Source organism: Lampris incognitus, chromosome 13, assembly GCF_029633865.1.
Source record: "Lampris incognitus isolate fLamInc1 chromosome 13, fLamInc1.hap2, whole genome shotgun sequence".
Taxonomy (NCBI): domain Eukaryota; kingdom Metazoa; phylum Chordata; class Actinopteri; order Lampriformes; family Lampridae; genus Lampris; species Lampris incognitus.
This window is the reverse complement of record NC_079223.1, coordinates 8,080,291-8,097,468: the sequence shown is the minus strand read 5'-3', so window position 1 is coordinate 8,097,468 and position 17,178 is coordinate 8,080,291. Positions and strand designations below refer to the sequence as shown.

Here is a 17,178-nt window from a genome sequence, read left to right as displayed (position 1 = left end):
CTGCTTGCCTTGCCGACATATCTGCTTGGATGAGGAAGTTGGCAACTCCGTCTAAACCAAACTGCTGGTCACGTCTCCCAAATCCTCCGTCCTGATCATTACGTCACGTCGATGTGCATGAGTCAAAATGTCACGTATCGACCAGGCTCGGTATATCGATACTCGTGCTCTCAAGTCCCCAAGTAACCTCGAGGCGATGACTGACAGCTGCGCAGCTCCTAGTCCAGACTCCAGGCATCGGTCATCACTTGTTTAGCCGACTAAATGGAAATGGACTGCGTTTATATAGCGCTTTTCCAGCTGCTACAGCCACTCAACTTCACCCACACGTGCACACACGACAGTGACATCCTTGCAAGGCAACAACCAGCTCATCAGGACCTGTTAGGCAATATGTGACTTGCCCGGAGACACCTAGACATTTTTACCAGGAGGAGCCGAGGATCGACCCAACAACCTTCCTGTTGCCAGACAACCTGCTCTACCTCCTACTGCAATACACTTCTCACTGGTTTCCCCAGCCGGTGCAGTCCAGCCACTGCGGAGAATCCAGACTGATGATGCTGCACCCTCTGTTTTCAACTTGCCATGATGCCCACGCATCTCATACCCCTTTTCGTCCTGACACTGGCACAGTTGCTGCCCTCAGAAAGTTCAAAACCTTGCTGTTGGCTGCCCAGGCACTTCACTGACTTACCTGTTAACTCATATTAATATTCACACCCCTGCTCACCCTCCTTCTCTACCTCTGGAAGCCCACTGTCTAATCTCACTTGAAAAGGGCTGAGCTCTAGATCCGTGCAGGCAGCACAGTGGCCCAGTGGGTAGCGCTGTTGCATCACGGCAAGAAGGTCCTGGGTTCGAACCCCAGGCCGTCCCAGGTCCTTTGTGTGGAGTTTGCATGTTCTCCCCGTGTCTGCGTGGGTTTCCTCCGGGTGCTCCGGTTTCCTCCTGCCGTCAAAAAGACATGCACGTTAGGGTTAATACTCCTGCCTGTGCCCCTGAGCAAGGCATTGGAAAGAAGAACTGGAGTTGGTCCTGGGCGCTGCAGCTGCCCACTGCTCCTATACAACAGGATGGGTTACATGCACAGAACAATTTCATTGTAGCCTGGACAATGACAAAATTAAGTAGCTTTCTTCTTCTTCTCCCTTCTTCCCTCACATAAGCCCGAAAATAGGGACTCTGTCGCCCTGATGAAAGATCAGGGCGACAGAGTCCCTTCATTCAAGAAGGGCCCTAAACATTTTCCTTTTCCAGGCCCATCGTGTGCCATAGATGGCCCTAAAGCAGCGGTCGGGAACCTATGGCTCTTCCGGTGACGGCATATGGCTCCCAGACAATTTTGAGTTGAAAAAAAAAATCAGTTTGGAACTGATTTTAAAATACTTGTGATATTTCTTAATAATACTGTGTCATTTTAAAGTAAACAGAAATTAGTTTTGAAGATAAATTTCACGGGTCACGGGTCACCCGTGGGTCGGGTCGGGAACCAATGGCTCGCGAGCATGTCCGGGTCATTGTAAAGGTGAAGAAATCAATTTTATCAGACAGCCAACTAGTTTATCCGCTTCAACCCTTGTAACGGAAAAGATGGCGAAAAGAAAAAAAGACGATGATTACCGTGCATTCCAGGCTGCGTGGACAGAGGAATTTGCATTTGTGGAGAGAGCAGGATCTGCGGTATGTCTAATATGCAATGATAAAATTGCATCGATGAAACGGTCAAATATAAAGTGGCACTTCGATACGCCATGCAGCACCAGAAGTCGCATTAAAAGTAAGACATATTTAATTTATTATACGTTAAAAATACTATATGGCTCTCAATGAAATATATTTAGAAATATTTGGCTTTTATGGCTCTCCCAGTCAAAAAGGTTCCTGACCCCTGCCCTAAAGCATAACTGCGGAACTGATTTGTTGCAGTGTTGAGCTAATTTGTAATTTGAATCCACCATTATGCATTTCATGATTGATGTTTATTTACACCACTTGCACTTGACATGACATGATACGCTATCATGACGTTCTCTCCCGTCCGCGGAGAAAACCGCACTCAAATCATGCAATACGTTTCAGAGGCTTCGTAGTAAGAAGGGTTTCATTTTTTTTCCAAATTTGCACAAGTTAGCATAACACTTGTTCTAACAACCGATGTTCTCTTGACCTTTCTTTTGTTTTTACTCGCACCGAGGTACGAGATCATGTACAGCTGCTGGAGGACCGACCCTGTAGACCGACCCCAGTTTCCTCAGCTGCGAGGAATGCTCGAGAAACTCACAGAGAAGCTTCCCGAATCCTGTAGCAAGGAGGACATCATTTACATTAACACCAGTTTTCCGGAGGAGGACCCTGACGGAGAGGCGATGCGCGCCGACCCTCCCGTGTCTACCTCCTCGCCCTCCTGCAGCCACCACGCAGTTCGAAACTGCCTGGTCAACGCAGACATTCACAGGAGGTTGGAGGACGATGAAGACGAAGAGGACGACCGTTACGTGGTCGTGATCTCCGACCCCTCCGCGAGGGCCTTCACGGCAGTAGACGCCCCTCTTTTGTCGAGAGACGGATTAGGCCAAGCAAACGGCGCCACAGTGGGTGAAATAGCGAGGACGGAGCACAACTCGAGAGACACGACCCGCCTGCTCTAAGGGCCGAGAGCTCGGCTCTCAGACTCGCAATAAAAACCCATCAGTACTAAACATTACGCCATTATTGCACTTGGAACTTCTTGATGTTTCTTTATGTGGAATATCGTGACCGTTAACTTCTATTCACAGAGTTTTGAAAAGTAGTTCAGTGGAAATTTCCTGCTTCACATGATCAGCCCGCACCGAGTAAGGAGGGACCGGTCGTGTGTGAACGCCGAAGATGTTCACCCGTTAGTTTCAATAAGCTTTTGATTTGTCCAACTGTGAAAATGTTTACGGTAATGAATTGTTCACGGCAATGTAAATATTGAAATGCACATTTACAACATGTTATTTACTGTAAAAAAAAAAAAAGCTGTGCACAATTTATATAGAGTCTTTCAAGATACTTGTGGACGTCGTAATACTCGGGCAGGCCTGCCTCGCCTATATTCACCAACGTGGGTAAAGATATCAAGACTACTTTATGCAAATGAGAAAAATTTTCAGTGGGGCAGTCGAACAAATTATTCCATTCATACTTTTCTCCATCGTGCAATGAAAGAATATCTGATTTGAATGAAGGGGGGGGGGCGTAATTACTTGACGTTTTATCAGAGACGGAGACTCTCGATCTTTGTAATAAAAATGTTGAAGGAGTGAAGGTTGTGGTTCATGGACGGCCTCAATAACCATACTCATACTAACGCTGACGTCTGTACTGCATTTACTCTGCGATACGCAGAGCTTATATGTGCAAGAAGTGCCCGAAACTCTGCAATATGGCGTCATGTTTTTCTTGATCATATTCAGATTGTTCCTGCTGTTTGATGCCTCCGGTTGCTTTTTTCTCTGTACTTTAACTTCTTTGGGTGAGATACCGAAGCTTAGAAGGCAGAATCTGTAAAGGTGTGCAACAGCGGCCTCTTAAGGTAAGTTGTGGTAATTGCAAACACTTCCTTTGGTGTTGGGTGGAATCACCAGGTGGCGCTTCCCCACCATAGCACCCCCCCCCCCCACACACACACACCAGTAATTCTGTCATTGCATCTCACCTCGAAACTGGCCACCTCCAGAGCCAGAACCCCCCCCCCCCGTTTTTCCCCCCTCCCCAATTTGAGCAAATTAATCCAACTACCCCACTCTTCCGAGCCGTCCCGGTCTCTGCTCCACCCCCTCTGCCGATCCGGGGAGGTGCTGCAGACTACCACCTGCCTCCTCCCATACACGTGGAGTCGCCAGCCGCTTCTTTTCACCTGACAGTGAGGAGTTTCACCAGGGGGACGTAGTGCGTGGGAGGATCACGCTCCCCCCCCCCCCTGAACAGGTGCCCCGACCGACCAGAGGAGGCGCTAGAGCAGCGACCAGGACACATACCCACATCCGGCTTCCCACCCGCAGACACGGCCAGGTGTGTCTGTAGGGACGCCCGGCCGAGCCGGAGGTAACACGGGGATTCGAACCGGCTGCTGTGGAAAAATTGGATGTCACTAAATTTCCTGCTTTCACATTTGAATAAAACGGAGACGCTGGTCGTTGGCCCTGCTGGACACAGGCACCAGTTTGATCAAGTAACAAAAACAACTGACAGCTCTTGTTATTTCGCAGAGTGTGGCAGCCAAAACGCTTGGCGTCACGTTTGATCCCGGCCTTTCCTTAAAGAAATCCCCAGGATTCCCTCCCCCCCCCCCCCCGTTACATAACAGAGCTCAGACTCAGCCGTCCCTGTCCATGGCCGACGCAGCGACTCTGACACCTGCGTTTGTCTCATCCAGACCTGATCACTGTGATGGCTGTTTTCAGGTCTGCCGCGTGCTAGTGCTCCGTCTTCAAAATGCTGCAGCTGGAGTCCCAACTAAAACCGGAAAAATCCGACCGTAGTACACCAATTCTTGCCTCCCTTCGTCGGCTTCCTATCCGTGTTGGATCAGACTTGAAGGTGCTCCTGCTGGGACTTCTCAAATCCTAAATGGATTCGCCCCATCTTACCTGTCTGATCTGCTTAAACCGTACAGGCCATCCCGAGCTCCCCGCTCTCAGAATACAGGGCTCCTCCCTCACGGCACCTGACACTGAGCCGGATCCACCCGCAGTCTGGCAGATCCACATAGGAATCCCGTCCGCCCCCCCATCGCTGCGCCGATGCCGGCAGATCGAGCACATCCGCTGCTAGACCGCCCCGAGCCTCTGGCCGGGGTGGCCTCCTACTGTACTGTATTGGCCCGACACCGGGCGCGCCAGTTGCTGTGATACGTCCGGCCCGGACCCGGCCCAGTTTCATTTTGCTGTCTGGGCTGTGTGCACCCAAAGTTAAAAAGAAGTCAGCCGGTGGCAGCAGGGCCTTTTCCTTACCGGGCCCCGTTCCCGTGGAACAACCTGCCTGCTGCCAGCAGACGATCGGAGTCTGCTGAGTCCTGTAAATCCAAACTTAAAACTCGTCCTTTTGCCTTCGCTTACAATCCGTTGCCTTTAAGTTGAGCGCTTCACGACCTGGACTGCATGGCGGGTCGGTTTCTGTCTCAGTGAATTTGCCAAGCACTGTTCTGCCCAGCAGATTATAGAGTCTAGATTAGGACTAATGCAAACTGTTCTCTTCTCCCATGTCTTTCCTCTCTGTCTGAAGGAGGCCTTCCCCTTTCTCCTCTCCTGTGTATGTCAATGGTGTGGTGTGGTGTGGTGTGGTGTGTATGTGGTGTGGTGTGGTGTGGTGTGTATGTGGTGTGGTGTGGTGTGGTGTGTATGTGGTGTGGTGTGAGTCTTGTGTGTATGTGGTGTGGTGTGGTGTGGTGTGAGTCTTGTGTGTATGTGAATGGTGTGGTGTGGGTCTTGTGTGTATGTGAATGGTGTGGTGTGGTGTGAGTCTTGTGTGTATGTGAATGGTGTGGTGTGGTGTGAGTCTTGTGTGTATGTGAATGGTGTAGTGTGGTGTGAGTCTTGTGTGTATGTGAATGGTGTGGTGTGGTGTGGTGTGGTGTGGTGTGAGTCTTGTGTGTATGTGGTGTGGTGTGGTGTGAGTCTTGTGTGTATGTGAATGGTGTGGTGTGGTGTGAGTCTTGTGTGTATGTGAATGGTGTGGTGTGGTGTGGTGTGAGTCTTGTGTGTATGTCAATGGTGTGGTGTGGTGTGAGTCTTGTGTGTATGTCAATGGTGTGGTGTGGTGTGAGTCTTGTGTGTATGTGAATGGTGTGGTGTGGTGTGAGTCTTGTGTGTATGTGAATGGTGTGGTGTGGTGTGGTGTGAGTCGTGTGTGTAAGTCAATGGTGTGGTGTGGTGTGAGTCTTGTGTGTATGTGAATGGTGTGGTGTGGTGTGAGTCTTGTGTGTATGCGAATGGTGTGGTGTGGTGTGGTGTGGTGTGAGTCTTGTGTGTATGTGAATGGTGTGGTGTGGTGTGAGTCTTGTGTGTATGTGAATGGTGTGGTGTGAGTCTTGTGTGTATGTGAATGGTGTGGTGTGAGTCTTGTGTGTATGTGAATGGTGTGGTGTGGTGTGAGTCTTGTGTGTATGTGAATGGTGTGGTGTGGTGTGAGTCTTGTGTGTATGTGAATGGTGTGGTGTGGTGTGAGTCTTGTGTGTATGCGAATGGTGTGGTGTGGTGTGGTGTGAGTCTTGTGTGTATGTGAATGGTGTGGTGTGAGTCTTGTGTGTATGTGAATGGTGTGGTGTGGTGTGAGTCTTGTGTGTATGTGAATGGTGTGGTGTGGTGTGAGTCTTGTGTGTATGCGAATGGTGTGGTGTGGTGTGGTGTGAGTCTTGTGTGTATGTGAATGGTGTGGTGTGAGTCTTGTGTGTATGCAAATGGTGTGGTGTGGTGTGAGTCTTGTGTGTATGTGAATGATGTGGTGTGAGTCTTGTGTGTATGTGAATGGTGTGGTGTGAGTCTTGTGTGTATGTGAATGGTGTGATGTGGTGTGAGTCTTGTGTGTATGTGAATGGTGTGGTGTGGTGTGAGTCTTGTGTGTATGTGAATGGTGTGGTGTGGTGTGGTGTGAGTCTTGTGTGTATGTGAATGGTGTGGTGTGGTGTGAGTCTTGTGTGTATGTGAATGGTGTGGTGTGAGTCTTGTGTGTATGTGAATGGTGTGGTGTGAGTCTTGTGTGTATGTGAATGGTGTGGTGTGGTGTGAGTCTTGTGTGTATGTGAATGGTGTGGTGTGGTGTGAGTCTTGTGTGTATGTGAATGGTGTGGTGTGGTGTGAGTCTTGTGTGTATGTGAATGATGTGGTGTGAGTCTTGTGTGTATGTGAATGATGTGGTGTGAGTCTTGTGTGTATGCAAATGGTGTGGTGTGGTGTGAGTCTTGTGTGTATGTGAATGATGTGGTGTGAGTCTTGTGTGCATGCGAATGGTGTGGTGTGGTGTGGTGTGAGTCTTGTGTGTATGTGGTGTGGTGTGGTGTGGTGTGAGTCTTGTGTGTATGTGAATGGTGTGGTGTGAGTCTTGTGTGTATGCAAATGGTGTGGTGTGGTGTGAGTCTTGTGTGTATGTGAATGATGTGGTGTGAGTCTTGTGTGTATGTGAATGATGTGGTGTGAGTCTTGTGTGTATGCAAATGGTGTGGTGTGGTGTGAGTCTTGTGTGTATGTGAATGATGTGGTGTGAGTCTTGTGTGCGTGCGAATGGTGTGGTGTGGTGTGGTGTGAGTCTTGTGTGTATGTGAATGATGTGGTGTGAGTCTTGTGTGTATGTGAATGGTGTGGTGTGGTGTGAGTCTCATGTGTATGTGAATGGTGTGGTGTGGTGTGGTGTGGTGTGAGTCTTGTGTGTATGTGAATGGTGTGGTGTGGTGTGGTGTGAGTCTTGTGTGTATGTGAATGGTGTGGTGTGAGTCTTGTGTGTATGTGAATGGTGTGGTGTGGTGTGAGTCTTGTGTGTATGTGAATGGTGTGGTGTGGTGTGAGTCTTGTGTGTATGTGAATGGTGTGGTGTGAGTCTTGTGTGTATGTGAATGGTGTGGTGTGGTGTGAGTCTTGCGTGTATGTGAATGGTGTGGTGTGAGTCTTGTGTGTATGCGAATGGTGTGGTGTGAGTCTTGTGTGTATGCGAATGGTGTGGTGTGGTGTGTATGTGGTGTGGTGTGGTGTGGTGTGTATGTGGTGTGTATGTGGTGTGGTGTGAGTCTTGTGTGTATGCGAATGGTGTGGTGTGAGTCTTGTGTGTATGTGAATGGTGTGGTGTGGTGTGTATGTGGTGTGGTGTGGTGTGTATGTGGTGTGTATGTGGTGTGGTGTGAGTCTTGTGTGTATGTGAATGGTGTGGTGTGAGTCTTGTGTGTATGTGAATGGTGTGGTGTGGTGTGTATGTGGTGTGGTGTGGTGTGGTGTGTATGTGGTGTGTATGTGGTGTGGTGTGAGTCTTGTGTGTATGTGAATGGTGTGGTGTGGTGTGAGTCTTGTGTGTATGCGAATGGTGTGGTGTGAGTCTCCCCTGTGTGCATGTGTAGTCTGTCCTCTTCCCAGGTCTCCATGGTGATGATGGTTTCCACCTGGACACTGCTTGGCATCCCCTCATCACGCACACGTGTGTGTGTGTGTGTGTGTGTGTGTGTGTGTGTGTGTGTGTGTGTGTGTGTGTGTGTGTGTGTGTGTGTGTGTGTGTGTGTGTGTGTGTGTGTGTGTGTGTGTGTGTGTTGTGCAGGAGTTGAAGGCCCCTTAGGACAAGAGTTAGCACGGAGGGAGGAGAGAGGCCACTTCCACATCCTGGAAGTGGTGCAAATTAAAGGACGAGGCGGTGGGCCGTCGGCCTAGCATTATGCCTCCGGTCATCATTGACTCATCCAACCGGGATGTGGGGGTGGTCTCTCCTCCCTCATCCGGGGAACCTCAGGCCGAGGCAGGAAACTCCTCTAGGAGAAATAGGGAGCCAGAGTCGGGTCCAAAATCCTTCTAAAGATCATAGAGAGGGGTGAAGAGAGAGAGAGAGGGAGAAGATTTGTTTGGAGGGGAGAAGAGAAAAGAGAGAGTGAGGCACTGGGGAGAGAGAGGAGAGGAGGGAGAGAGAACAGCTGGACAGAGAGGAGGAGAGGGGGAGAGAGTGGTTGGAAAGAAGAGGAAATGAAAACACAGAACAGGAGACGGCAAGATCTGGTTTTACTGGTGGAAAAGATTTTCAGTAAGTCAGGCAGCAATGACAGGGTTGTACTGGATTCTGCTGTCTGCCTTCTTATTTGCAGTGGTGGTTTTATTTGTTCTGGTGTCATTGGCAGGGTCACATGACCATCATCTACTTCATTTATAATTTGGACAGGTAATTATACTGTATCATAATCACCACGTTATCCCAGAGAGCATATTGATATACCCATGCAACATTAATACATCATCTGCCAGTATTTCTTACTGGGTGGTGTATTTTGTATCACGATGAGGGTGGATGAGCCTCATCATCATCATCATCATCAAAAATATGATTTTGAGGACATAAGGGAGGGGGGGGAGGCTCACATGTGTGCCCTCTAGTGTCCCTGTGGCCGGTCACATATCGTCCTTTAGGTTTCCCGTCAGGCACGTTGTTTAGCTATGCGGGTGACTTTGTAAGTCATTACAGAAACCAGCTGACTTACTAAATAGAGAACTAGAACTTTCTATAATCAAACAAGAACAATTATTGCAGGAACACAATGCACAAAAAAACGTTCAGTGCTGCATGTGATGGTCGCGCTCTTGCAGCACCGGGAGCAGAAACCTTTGCCGCCGGTCTCTTTCTTAAATTGTCTCCTTGCATTGGGTCATCAGGCTGGTTTGGCTGGTCCTCGTCCTCACCATGGACACCCCCCCCCCTCCACGTCTGGCTCCACCAAGTCCCCATTTGAAATGGAGAGGTTGTGGAAGAGATGGACACCACCACTGGCACAACCTACAGGAGCAAAGTGATGTTTTAGACCTTATTGGCTTGAATGATATCTAACTCTTTAAATGTATTGTTGGGCCTGGCGGCCTCAGCAGTGGCGCCCCCAAGGGGTGGCCAGGGGTGGCCACGGCCACCCTGATACTATCCCAGGCCCCCCCCCCCCTCGCTGGCCCCCCAGCCACGAGTCGCATATGCAGAATATGCTTCTGATTATGCATAATATGCTTCTATCTGATATTTTCATTTTTCATTTCTGGACATTTACAATATAACAATGAATCGTTTAACATGTTACAATATATACAGATACATAACACATTAAAACAGAATTGTTGTTTTAAAATTCTAAACTTCATTTTTTAATTAAGTTCACTTTTTTAAGCAGTAAACCGTTTCCTAATGAACTCGTTTGTCACAGAATACTATTTATTGACTTCTCTGACAGTATATACCCATGTTAGGTTAAGAGCATGAAGTAACTGCTTTACTTAACTTTAGTTAACCCAGCCACCGAGGAGGCACAAGACAGTGCTTTCTTAGTGCCGGTCCCGAGCCCGGCACTAAATGGGGGAGGGTTGTGTCAGGAAGGCCATCCAGTGTCAAATCTTTGCCAAATCAAATATGCAGATCATAACTCAGATTTCCATACTGGATCGGCCGAGGCCCGGGTTACCAACGACCGCCACCGGTACTGTTGGCCAGCAGGGTGCCGGTGGAAACTATGCTACTGTTGGGCGAAGGAGAAGGAGAGGGGGGAGGCATGTCCAGAGGCAGCTAGAGAGGAGGAAGGGTAGGCACTATGACTGGTAAAGGTAGAGAGCTGGCTGACATGATGGAAAGAACAAAGGTAGGCATACTGTGTGTGCAAGAGACCAGGTGGAAGGGGAGTAAGGCCAGGAGTATCGGAGGTGGGTTCAAACTCTTCTACCATGGTGCGAATGGGAGGAGAAATGGGGAAGGGGTAATTCTGAAGGAAGAGTATGTCAAGAGTGTGCTGGAGGTGAAGAGAGTGTCAGACAGAGTGATGAGGATGAAGCTGGAAATCGAAGGTGTATTGCTGAATGTTATCAGCGCATATGCCCCGCAAGTTGGGTGTGAGATGGAAGAGAAAGAAGAATTCTGGAGTGAGTTGGACGACGTGGTGGAGAGGGTACCCAAGGAGGAGAGAGTGGTGATTGGAGCGGACTTCAATGGACATGTTGGTGAAGGGAACAGAGGTGATGAGGAGGTGATGGGAAGGTATGGAGTCAAGAAGAGAAATGTGGAAGGACAGATGGTGGTGGATTTTGTGAAAAGGATGGAAATGGCTGTGGTGAATACATATTTCAAGAAGAGGGAGGAACACAGGGTGACGTGCAAGAGTGGAGGAAAGTGCACACAGGTGGACTATATCTTATGTAGAAGGTGCCATCTAAAAGGGATTGGAGACTGCAAGGTGGTGACAGGGGAGAACGTAGCTAGGCAGCATCGGATGGTGGTCTGTAGGATGACTTTGGAGACCAAGAAGAGGAAGCGAGTGAAGACACAGCCGAAGATCAAATGGTGGAAGTTGAAGAAGGAAGACTGTTGTGTGGAGTTCAGGGAGGAGTTAAGACAGGCACTGGGTGGTAGTGAAGAGCTGCCAGATGGCTGGACAACCAGGGAGACAGCTAGGAAGGTACTTGGTGTGTCATCAGGACAGAGGAAGGAAGACAAGGAGACTTGGTGGTGGAATGAGGAAGTACAGCAAAGTATACACAGGAAGAGGTTGGCAAAGAAGAAGTGGGACGGTCAGAGAGATGAAGAAAGTAGACAGGAGTACAAGGAGATGCAGCGTAAAGCAAAGAGAGAGGTGGCGAAGGCAAAGGAAAAGGCGTATGGTGAATTGTATGACAGGTTAGACACTAAGGAAGGAGAAAAGGACTTGTACCGATTGGCTAGACAGAGGGACCGAGCTGGGAAGGATGTGCAGCAAGTTAGGGCGATCAAGGATAGAGATGGAAATGTGCTGACAAGTGAGGAGAGTGTGCTAAGAAGGTGGAAGGAGTACTTTTGGGGGGGGGGGCTGATGAATGAAGAAAATGAGAGAGAGAAGGTTGGATGATGGAGGGATAGATAGTGAATCAGGAAGTGCAGTGGATTAGCAAGGAGGAGGTGAGGGCAGCTATGAGGAGGATGAAGAGTGGAAAGGCAGTTGGTCCTGATGACATACCTGTGGAGGTATGGAGATGTTTAGGAGAGATGGCAGTGGGGTTTTTAACTAGATTGTTTAACACAATCCTGGAAAGTGAGAGGATGCCTGAGGAGTGGAGAAGAAGCATACTGGTACTGATTTTCAAGAACAAGGGTGATGTGCAGAACTGTAGCAACTACAGAGGTATAAAGTGGATCAGCCACAGCATGATGATTTGGGAAAGAGTAATAGAAGCTAGGTTAAGAGGAGAGGTGATGATCAGCGAGCAGCAGTATGGTTTCATGCCACGAAAGAGCACCACAGATGCGATGTTTGCTTTGAGAATGTTGTGGAGAAGTATGGAGAAGGCCAGAAAGAGTTGCATTGTGTTTTTGTAGATTTAGAGAAAGCTTATGACAGGGTGCCGAGAGAGGAGGTGTGGTATTGTATGAGGAAGTCGGGAGTTGCAGAGAAGTATGTAGGAGTGGTGCAGGATATGTATGAGGGACATGTGACAGTGGTGAGGTGTGCGGTTGAAATGACAGATGGGTTCAAGGTGGAGGTGGGACTACACCAAGGAATAGTAGTAGTAGTAGTCGTAGTAGTACTTAACTCTAGCTAACCCTTAAAGAAAGCTTGATACGTACTTACATAGGATTCATACTCACATATCTACTACTACTAGTACTACTTCCGGCTGCTCCCGTTAGGGGGCGCCACAGCGGATCATCCGTTTCCATCTCTTCCTGTCCTCTGCATCCTCCTCTGTCACACCAGCCACCTGCACGTCCTCCCTCAACACATCCATAAACCTCCTCTTTGGCCTTCCTCTTCTCCTCTTCCCTGGCAGCTCCATATTCAGCATCCTTCTCCCAGTATACCCAGCATCTCTCCTCCACACATGTCCAAACCATCTCAATCTTGCCTCTCTTGCTTTGTCTCCAAACCGTCCAACCTGAGCTGTCCCTCTAATATACTGGAGCCTATGGACTGGACAGGCCTCCAGGCTATCAGGACCGACTCTCACACGCACATTCACACCTAGGGACGGCCGATCCACCTGACCTACATGTCTTTGGACTGTGGGAGGAAACCCACGCAGACACGGGGAGAACATGCAAACTCCACATAGAGGACGACCCGGGACGACCCCTAATGTTGGACTACCCCGGGGCTCGAACCCAGGACCTTCTTGCTGTGAGGCCACCATGCTAACCACTGCGCCACAGTGCCACCTCATATTAATTAACATATGCTGGCCAAAATATTTCCCCTGTTGCCATTCTCCATTCGTCTCATTCGTGCCACATTGTGGGAATTAACCACCGACCGGTATGGCATTTTAATTTCACTGTCTTGCATTCTGTCTGTTGTCTTTCTTCCTCGGCTTTCCTCCGCCTGTGCTGGCTTATTATGCTGTACTGCGCGCGTGATGTGCACCGCACAACAGCTCGCGCCGCCGCCTTGTAGGGCTTCATAACAACTTTGCCTTCATTAGCGTTTTCATAACACTGCCATACAGACCTTTGCCACCAGAGGGGGCCCGTGGCCTGCTTGAGTTGCATACTGTATTATTCTAGGCCGAGGTATGTAATGTGTCACACACAGGCCTAAGCAGTAATCAAAACTCACAATAAAACCTGTTGGCATCTTGTAATTAAAACGCAAATGATGCGTGCGTTCAGGAAAGCACATGCAACGAAGCGACAGAAATACCGAGAGAACGAGCTCCAACTCACGTTACATGTGCAGTGAAGTAACGAGAAAGAATGCTGGTTCCTTTAAAATCCGATAGGTGTTACCCATCCAATCATCCAATCATCCATCCATCCATTATCCAAACTGCTTATCCTGCTCTCAGGGTCGCGGGGATGCTGGCGCCTATCCCAGCAGGCATTGGGCGGCAGGCGGGGAGACACCCTGGACAGGCCGCCAGGCCATCGCGGGGCCCCGGGGACAATTCAGCACGGCTGATCCACCTGGCCTACATGTCTTTGGACTGTGGGAGGAAACCGGAGCACCCGGAGGAAACCCACACAGACACGGGGAGACCATGCAAACTCCACACAGAGGACGACCCGGGACCACCCCCAAGGTTGGACTACCCCGGGGCTCGAACCCAGGACCTTCCGAACCCAGGACCTTCTTGCTGCGAGGCGACCGCGCTCGCCACTGCGCCACCGTGCCGCCCTACTTTTCAACCTCTCAGCTGAACGTTAATCTTATGGAAAACCATAAAAGCCCATGGGATGCTGCTACGCAGTAGCGGTGGTTTGCCATTAGCCATGCCATTGTTTACTTCCGCTTTCCAAACCAGCAAGCGGCTATTTCTGGCCTAGCATACAAATCCAATTCAACCGTTTCATACTGCATACCACTGTGAAAAGCAGTAAGCACTATGTAGTAGAGTCTGCATACCGCCTTCGTTGGTAGTAGGTAGTAGTCGGTTGGGAATAGTTTTTCTATCTCCTCCTAAGCCCTTTCACCTGTTTAGACCAAACGTCCCTTAGTTCTACTCATTGGGCGCTGTTTATTAAACAGCAGCTCCAAACTCTATGGCCGTCCCGCGCAAAACCATATGAGCGGCGCCCTCCACCTCAAGAGGAAGCAGGGAAATCTAAACAGTTGCTTGGTCCAACTGTCACAAAACTTGGTGTGCAACTTCGATACTAGGCCCTGAGACCACGTCTACCTGATGGAGCGGTTGCACTTCATGGGGGCGCAACATCAAAATGGCCCCTGCTCCTTGAGAGTGCGTCCGATTCGAACGAGAAGAACTTTTTGACGCTCACGGCTCTACGGCTCTGACTGTGGGCCCATTTAAGATGAAGTTTATGGTCAAAAGAACATGGCCGCCACAGGCCATCGACCTGTCCAATCAACTGTCAGGACCTGTATTGTGGGTTAAATTGGGCCAGTTGGAATGACAGTTGAGTGCATTCTCCTTTTCTTTTCTTTTTTTTTGATCTCCGCTATTTTTCTCCTATTGAAGCCAAACTTAATGTCTTTGGATACTGATGACCACAAAATACCACCAACGTTGTGAGGACGCCACACATGGAGGTCGCCAGAGGTCAACGACAGCCATGATTTCTGTGCAGTCCATATGTTCTCAATACAACGTAGTATGGGGTTCAGACTTACCTCCCTTTTTGTGAAGTTAATGTCCAAACCACAAAATAGCTAATTTTTTTAACTTTCTTTTGGCTCGTTGATGTAATGTCGACCAAATGTAGGGTTTCTCGTGTTCTTCCGCCGTAGACGACAGTCTCGTCCACATCACCTGAGCTCTTGCCAGCAGCAGAGTTTGGTTAGCCCAAACTCACAGTCACTTCACCGAGTCAGAACTCACGGCACTTCAATTGCATCTTGCAAATGAAATCATACGTTGACTGTTTTTAGAATATAATTACTTACTTCTATAACATAGACTGGAAAATGTGACAAACGTTTAAGATAGGATGCCAGTGTTGTCGTAGAAAATTCATATTTAAGGTGTATGTCATGTCATTGACAGTTCAGATATAAGCATTGGGGTTGTTGGGACGTAGTGAGTCCTACACTGACACACGCGTCACATGTTACTGGTGGATTTATGAGGCATTCTGGAAGAGTTTGTCTTGTACAAGAACAAACATTACACACAAATGTATTTTTAGTCACCGTTCGGCTTTACATTGCTTCAGAACTTAATCTACAGCAGCAGCAGTAGCAGTAAGACAACAAATTGTTGCAAAGGAATAAGTCCAATGGAATGAAGACAAAATAAATTTTAAAGTTTTTATTTCATTACAGTGTAGGTTACAGTCATGAAGTGTTAGAGGGACACATGGAAAAAGAGAGCTTGCATAAAGAAATCCTTGTGGCTCGTATTGTGTCGTATGTAAATATGCCACGCCGTTGGGCTGTTTTCACTCTGCAAACGCTTTAGCAAGTCACATTATGTGTTTGGAAGAAAGTGAGCTTTACTTTATTCACAATCATGTCATCATCATTATCATCGTCATCGACGGTGGTCACTCAGGGTCGAGTATAACTGTCCTCCCTCTGGGTCCCTCAGGGTCCTCGGGTGGGTGTAGAGGCCGATCCTGGAGCCACATATCTGTCATATCGCAAATATGCAATGTGACAGACAGCTTTTTACGTGGCGAGGCTGATGCGCCTGCAGCCACCACACGGCCCTTGGCAGGGGAGGTGGCCAGAGTCCAATGGCATGGAGAACCCAGATGATTGGAGACCACCCTCTGTTGCAGCCTTCATCCCCCTGCACTGCCGTTGTGACTTGGAGACATCTTCCAACCAGTTCCACTGTTGAGGTGGATCGCGCTTCATCCGGAGCCTCCCCCTTGACCCGTCCGCCTTAGGTGACCCTACCAGGAGCCAAGCTGCGGGCGGCATAGCTCTTGGGATCATTGGTACGTGCAAGCTTCTCCACCACGGCAAGGTGGCGACCCAGAAGACAATCATGGCAGCCAGTCAAGGCGAAGGCCAGCATGACTCCTTTGAGGCTTGTGCTGCCAGTCACCACGTCTATGAGCTGAAAGGCTCATCAGAAAAGATAAACGTGATTGGAGGGTAATGCTATTCAATAGATTGCAACCACAGCTTCAAAGGAGTCCAAACGGATGCTGGTGACATGCGGGACAGACGGCTGTGTTGCGTCTTTCACTACAGGGAACAATCAGGTGTAGCGGTTCGGCGTGGAAGACATGAATCAATCACATAAATAGAAAAAAACATTTGAATGGCCCGTGCTCCTAAACTCGTTGTCTTGCTGTTTCTGTCTCTTTTTTACAACCGCAGTTCACCGATTATCGGAAACATTTTCAGTAGGCCGCACAAAAAGGTCACTAGAGGTTAAAGTTGTCTATCTATGGCCCTTCAAAAATAAGAAATAAAGTAATGAATACTGTAATAATTAATAATTACTGTGGCACGGTGGTGCAGCGGTTGGCGCAGTCGCCTCACAGCAAGAAGGTCCTGGGTTCGAGCCCCGGGGTAGTCCAGCCTTGGGGGTCGTCCCGGGTCGTCCTCTGTGTGGAGTTTGCATGTCCTCCCCGTGTCTGCGTGGGTTTCCTCCGGGGGCTCCGGTTTCCTCCCACAGTCCAAAGACATGTAGGTCAGGTGAATCGGCCGGACTACATTGTCCCTAGGTGTGTGTGTGATGGCCTGGCGGCCTGTCCAGGGTGTCTCCCCGCCTGCCGCCCAGTGACTGCTGGGATAGGCTCCTGGGAGCAGGATAAGCAGTTCGGATAATGGATGGATGGATCATTAATACGAGGAGTTTTTTGCCAGTAATAAGTGAAAAAAATCTGCCAGTGGAACTAGTGGGAATACACTTGTTAACAAGGTGCACCGTCTAAAAACAAGTCCTTATAGCTCAAGGACATCTTGCTTGTTGGGTGACTGTGTGTTATATTAAGATAAAATATCTCATTGCACTTCATATAAGACACAGTCGCACAACAAGCAACGCTTCCTGGAGCCATAAGGCTTGTTTTTAGACGGTGCGTCTTGTTAACAAGTGTATTCCCACTAGTTCCACAGGC

The 17,178-nt window shown here is 49.0% G+C and overlaps 1 protein-coding gene across 1 annotated transcript in view; it reads left to right on the top strand.

Annotated features, from left to right (window-relative positions):
* mertka (c-mer proto-oncogene tyrosine kinase a) overlaps positions 1 to 3,405 on the top strand; it is a 28,404-nt gene extending 24,999 nt beyond the window's left edge. The window contains exon 19 of the mRNA XM_056292409.1: positions 2,198 to 3,405. Coding sequence (XP_056148384.1) covers positions 2,198 to 2,651 — 454 coding nt within the window. The 3' untranslated portion in view covers positions 2,652 to 3,405. The remainder of the gene's footprint in view (positions 1 to 2,197) is intronic.
* Positions 3,406 to 17,178: the final 13,773 nt, after the last annotated feature.